The sequence below is a fragment of the Lates calcarifer genome, unplaced genomic scaffold, assembly GCF_001640805.2.
Source record: "Lates calcarifer isolate ASB-BC8 unplaced genomic scaffold, TLL_Latcal_v3 _unitig_5673_quiver_385, whole genome shotgun sequence".
Taxonomy (NCBI): domain Eukaryota; kingdom Metazoa; phylum Chordata; class Actinopteri; family Centropomidae; genus Lates; species Lates calcarifer.
This window is the reverse complement of record NW_026117659.1, coordinates 446,610-452,686: the sequence shown is the minus strand read 5'-3', so window position 1 is coordinate 452,686 and position 6,077 is coordinate 446,610. Positions and strand designations below refer to the sequence as shown.

The 6,077-nt window shown below is 41.2% G+C and overlaps 1 protein-coding gene across 3 annotated transcripts; it reads right to left on the bottom strand.

The window, feature by feature from the left end:
- Nucleotides 1-177: 177 nt before the first annotated feature.
- Nucleotides 178-6,016, bottom strand: slbp (stem-loop binding protein). 3 transcript variants are annotated; one of them, XM_018664482.2, is made up of 8 exons: nucleotides 5,837-6,016; nucleotides 4,300-4,446; nucleotides 4,069-4,182; nucleotides 3,901-3,972; nucleotides 3,030-3,152; nucleotides 1,774-1,929; nucleotides 1,136-1,244; nucleotides 178-988 (listed from the first exon to the last, which is right to left on the bottom strand). In XM_018664482.2, the coding sequence occupies exons 1-8, from the start codon at nucleotides 5,893-5,895 to the stop codon at nucleotides 917-919; spliced, it is 852 nt and encodes a 283-aa protein (XP_018519998.1). In that variant the 5' UTR covers nucleotides 5,896-6,016; the 3' UTR covers nucleotides 178-916. The 3 variants fall into 3 exon arrangements, with proteins under 3 accessions (XP_018519998.1, XP_050924981.1, XP_050924982.1); XM_051069024.1 differs by having other exon boundaries at nucleotides 4,300-4,453; nucleotides 5,838-6,016; XM_051069025.1 differs by having other exon boundaries at nucleotides 3,901-3,966; nucleotides 4,300-4,453; nucleotides 5,838-6,016.
- Between the last annotated feature and the right edge of the window lie 61 nt (nucleotides 6,017-6,077).

Sequence of the window (6,077 nt, the reverse complement as noted above, 5' to 3'; positions counted from 1 at the left end):
AAATAAAATGAATGAAAAAAAACTGCCACTCACCTGAGTTCACAGCAAAAAGTACCTATCTGTTCACAGGTTATACATAAAGCAACAAAATAAAATACTCCTCTATTCATGGGCAAGTTCAGCTTTGGATGACAGGATGAGTGACTATCTGTTCTGCTCATAGAAGACAGTGAAACATTCGAGCTTGTTTGTTTTTTTATTATTATTTCAAAGTCTTCACCATGAAGGAAACAGCAATAAGAAACACATTAACATTTGTATTAAAAAAATAACCAAGGTAAAAACAAATCACAGCCCCATATAACTAAAGTAATGCTGTTCACTATTTAAAATTGTACATGAAAAAAGTCAATATGAATCATTAAAAGGAAAAAAGCTTGCCTTTGGTTTGCCATCTCCTTTAAACCTTGGAATTCAGTTCATCAGTCTATATCCATGTATTCTTGCTTTATATTTACCAAGTACAATCAGGGTGTGTTTTAACATTTGTACCTAACGGACATCAACAGAACTGGATGACTGCTGAACCAGGCCAGAGATTAGTACTACAAGTATTGTTGTGATGACAGAATCCTAGACCATTTACTGAGTGAAGCTTGATTTGATATGCAACTGCAAAATCATGTGGTAAAAGAAGACTCCCTGAGCAGATTAATAATCTGTAAAAGGTCCCAACACATGGGTTAAGAAGCACTAAAAGAACACAGTGTTGAACTAATAAACCAGCTGAGACAGACACGGCACTGTAGAGCCGTGCAGATGTGACACTGCGTCCAGTAGATGGAGCAGCTGGCACCTGGAACAGAGTCATTCTGGGTAACATGATGGGCTGTGAGAGGTCAAAGTGTTGCAGGGAAACGGGTGAGATGTGTGTCCGAGCGTGTTGCATTTTTTCCAGGAGAAGGCAGATGATGAGCTACACCGTGTCAGACTCTGCTGTGGTTTCTGTCTTCTGTATTTTAACTGGAGTCCCCAAACAGTCCTCACCCTGAGCAATAGAGCACAGAAATCAAGTTCAGAACTTGTTAGTTTGATAAGACTGGATAAAATGCTATTAAACCCCAACCCTCTGCCTGTGTGTGTGAAAATTTTAGAAGTGCTACAATCACACTGACCACAAGTGACTTAAACTCACCTCCAGTGAAAGGCTGTGTGTGCTGAGAGCAGCTGGGGCATTCTGGGAGTCTGACAGGGTTGGGAAATCCAGCTCAATGTCCATTACATCATCCAGACCCAGCTCCTCACTGGAGGAACAGAGGACAAACACATGAACATCACCTACAGCTGATTGAAACTGTACACAGTTCATTCTTTATGGACCTGAAGTGACCTATGTGTCACTTAAGTCTAAATATTTCATTTAGAGCTTAAACAATTAATCACTTAGTTGGACCACAGAAAAATAATCTGTTAGAATCTAGAAATCCATCCATCCATTATCTACACTGCTTATCAACGGCAACATATACAGACAAACAACTACTCAAACTCACATTCACACCTACGGGCAATTTAGAGTTATCAATCAACATAACATGCATGTCTTTGGACTGTGGTTCCCACGCAGACACAGGAAGAACATGCAAACTACACACAGAACCGGGGCTCAAACCCAGAACCTTCTTGCAATGAGGTGACGGTGCTAATCACTGCACCACCATGCCGCCCCACTTTGGTAATTTATCAAGCTCAAGTTCCAGCTTCTTTTTGTCACATATAACACTTAAGTGAATCTCTTTGGGTTTTGCACTGTTCTCATTATAATTTTCCTACATGTTATCAAGTAGGTTATCTCGGCCATCCTCTGTTGGGGGGTCCCAGGCATGCAGTTTGACCTTCCACAGTTTGATCTGCTGATCCCACGAGCGACGGCTGTACTTCCTGAACTTATTGGGAGTCTTTGGGTGTACACCCGGCTGACGCATGTGTCTGGAAACAAAGACGGAGAACAAGGGAAACAGGGGTTAAAGTTTTACTTATTTACTGAACACTTACATTCTCCTGACATGTTCCATGTCACACATACAGTACTGTGCATAAAGTTTAGGCTGTGTTCAGATTCATATCCATATCCCAACCCCTTCAGGAGGCATCAACAGCCAATAATTTAATTAATTAAATATATTAACCAACAGTGCAGAAGACAAACATAGACTCTGACAGGAAATGTTCTGTCATTTTCTGTAGTTCCTGATTGTCTCTCACACAAATTATTTAAAAAATTGTACCTCCTTGCTATAAGTGGTTTCTGTGCTCTGGGTTTCTGTTGTGCTCACAAACACTGCAGCTTAAACATTTCCACAGAAGTGTTGTCTGGTAGCTTTCATGCTAACATCAAACTGGTTTGTTTGGCATGGCTGATAAAGTTGGTGTGACAGACATCTGTCCTGTATGACTAGGTGTTTCCAGCAGCGGTACTAATGTTGGCTACAGTGAACAACCCATATCACCCCCATCATGTAGATAAGGTTGCATATTATCTTAAATAAAACCAATAAAACCAGAGTCCACTGTGGAGACAGGTTTCTACTGTTAAAGGCTACAGCTGCTTTGATAGGGGAAATGGGTCAGAATTTGTTTTAGCTGTTGGATATGTCCAACATGTTCAACCTGAGGGATCTTCTCCACTGAAGCCTGTTGGCTGAGTTTTATACATTGGAATTTGTCTGGCCAATCATCGGACAGCGACAGACAGGAGAGGAAGCTCTGCTGTTTCAAATGAAGTCATTATTTTGTGTTGTTTCATTTACAATTCCAGTAACTTGGCATTTACTTCATTTGTTCTTTAATTTCGCAATTTATTGATTTTGTGGTGAATATAGGTAACGTTAGTGCGGTTTCATTATGGAAACAGACCACTGTATGCAATTCTCCTGTCCCTTTCTGCAGGTATGAGGTATAGAGTCTGATCTGTGATGGCAGACCTCTAAACAAAACTGACCTGACTTTTAAAAACTTTGCACCTCACTGTTGTCATAACGGTTTCAGAGCTATATTGATCAAGCGTGTGTGTATGTGTGTAAACCTACTTTGGAACTTCTTTGATGTATCGGTCATAGGCCAGTGTGTTCTTGCCATAGTTGATCTGTTTCTGTCGCCGTAGCAACACAGCCTCATCAGTCTCAATGTTCTCTCCCTCTCTGGAGTCACAGCTGTAGCAGATACACAGGGTTACCCTCATTCACATATTCACACAGTCCAAACGGACTGATATTTATTGAGAATGGAACAGAGTTTCAAAGGGGCAGAAAACGTCCTGTACATTTCTGGAAACTTTCCGTGGGAAGTTAAGCTGGAGAAATTTGGAATTATCGAATTAGAAATTTGGGGTAATTCATACAAACTGCACCATATAAAGATAACATTTTGTTTTGTCAGAAGCAGACATGTTGCAAACTAATAAAAATTTTAAAAATTGAAATTTTTGACATTTATTTGTGAATAGATCTTAAATCAATTGTTATTAGAAAAAACATGAGTGTTGAATAAAACTAATATATAAACATGGTGTTAATTAGCTTACACTTAGGATATCTGATGGCTGGCTAGCTACTGTGTAAACACATCATTTTGATTTATTTTTTGCTTGTTAAACTTTAATACCAAAGATAAAATATATTTACCTCAGTAATATCATCAAAACTTATTTGACTGGATGTACAGACTGATGTTCGTTTTGCTCATTTCCAGTTTATTCCTGTTAATTCCCATGGAAAGTTTCTAACTTGTGAGAACTTGTGAGACCACCACCCAGAGACAACCAATCATGTATGTATGTGCTCAATTATCAACTAAAACAAGAAAGTAGTGAGTTTACAGTAGATTAATACCGTGTACAACATGTCAGCCTGCATTCACAAGCCAATGGTCAGAAAGAGGTAACATGAGGAGGAGACAAACCTTCCAGAAGAGCCAGAGGAGGTCTTTCTCTCTCTCTGAGTGACCTCTGCACCCAGTATCCTCCTCCTGTAACTGAACAGAAAGCATACTGTCAATGAAGCTCAACAATTAAAACTGCGCTATAAATGAAGCAGAGATAAAACCACTGAAATAGAAGCTGTTGGTTACCGCTGCATGTCTCTGTGTACACCCCTCCTCATCTCATCATCCTCCACCTGACTGCCCCAGTCAGCCTGTCTGCCACAGCGGGACACTGGGCCTGCACTTTCTGGAGTGGTGAAACTGGGGAGGAAACACAAAGGGAACATAAACTCACTGAGGGAGATAGAAGTATTTGTTGCCACAGAAAAGACCTTTAACTGCCACATATGAATGTAAATGTTATAGACATAGTCTTACCTGGAATGTCTGTTGTCAGAGTGTCTGTAGCTGTTGTCAGTGTGTCTACCATTTTCCCGGTCACAACCTTCTGCCTCTCTGTTGGCCCGCAGACTTCCATCGATCCCTCTCTTCCTGCAGTGGGACCACTGAGACGGACCACTCCTCCTACACCAGTAGGGCATAAGAAGGAGTTGGATTCAAACATACAAACATGTTCAGGTATATTTTCACAGCTCTTCATTTCAAGCACATACCAAGAGAATATGTCTACTTGACTAGACAAGCCAAGAAAACAACTGGCTACAGCTACTAACGCTAATGTTTCTGAAACAAAAGAAAGATGGCACTCCTCTGGATACCTGGATAGAAAGCAGGTCCGAAATCTCATTGTGCAGCAGACATGGTGTTTTTTTTTTTTTTCATCCACATGGTCAGAGGAGTGTTTGAGGGTGCAGTGTGGATATAGTTAGCCTGAGTAACTGTTCACTCTGATTTAATAAAAGGCAAAATTAGTAGAAAGTTGAAACTATGATCATTTGACTGTCTGAGTGCTGATTATGTGACTGCAGGTAAATGAAGTAGTTAAGCCTCCCAGCATGCTACAGAATCCCAGACATCAGTCTGTTATACATCAGATAGTCACCAGTGAATGTGGTCAGACTACAACTGATGCTGCAGTCCAAGACAGCGACAGACTGTTCACTGATGATCATAGCTGCTGTGGAAATGTAATTACTAAATCTTTAAAAGCTAAACTGCATGAACAATGTCACATGTGATCTGTGAATAAAGTTAAGTGTTCAATGACAACTGACATTTTATGTCAATTAATACATATATTTCTTGTCTTATTTTAGTTGACTGTGTTTTTAATCCAGTATTCATTAGTCATTTGGATTGGTGTTTAGTGTGCAGACTTTAAATGATTTCAGGCCAACTTTATGTTAATCGGACTGTGATATAACATCAGCAAAGCATATCGCTCCCTCAGTAAAATTTATCATCTAAAATCACCATGGTGTGAATATCCTGCCACTATAAATCTGAGGACATGGCTTCATGGCAGTGTTACACTCTAAAACCTCTTGGTCCTGATCAGATATCTGTCAGTTTAAATCGTTTAAGTATCGCAGCCTGTTGAGGTGATTATCCCGCCATCTACAAACTACTTCCGACTGCTCGGCCTGTCTGTGTAAACCGACCCTGTACAGGGCTTGTGTGATATCTAGTCTGGCTGGGGCCTGATCATCACCACTGGCTATACCAGGCCAGTTCTATCCCGGGTAAATACAGTAAGAAACTACGGACTTGTGTTAGCTATGGTGCTCTCTTCAGCGCGGTACAAGCTCTCAGCTAACCGCACAGACGATGGCAAAGTTTTCTGCTGTCAGTGTTTACCGCCTCTTTTTCAGCCTGTCTTCCCACCAACCACCAAACAATTCTTTTAGAGACAGGACTTAGAGCTAACAAAGCCCCCGCAGGTCCACTGGACAAAGACACAATGGCAGTTGGTAGTGACGGTGTGAGAAGCGGGACAAACTTCATCCAGACTTACCTCTCGTCATGTTGGCTGCGGTGAGCATCACGTCGTCTATCTCTGGTCCACTCAGACATTTTCTAAATAAAAAGAGTATCTGGGACACAAAAGAGTATCTCTGTGGTCAGCTGAGGGGGATCTGCCGTGGAGCAGTCTACAAACACCCGCCAACACTGAAGGACGCGCGTACCCGAACAAGCCAACAGGTCATGTGACCGGAAGAGGCGGGCACACTTGCAAATTAAACAGGCCCGACGGC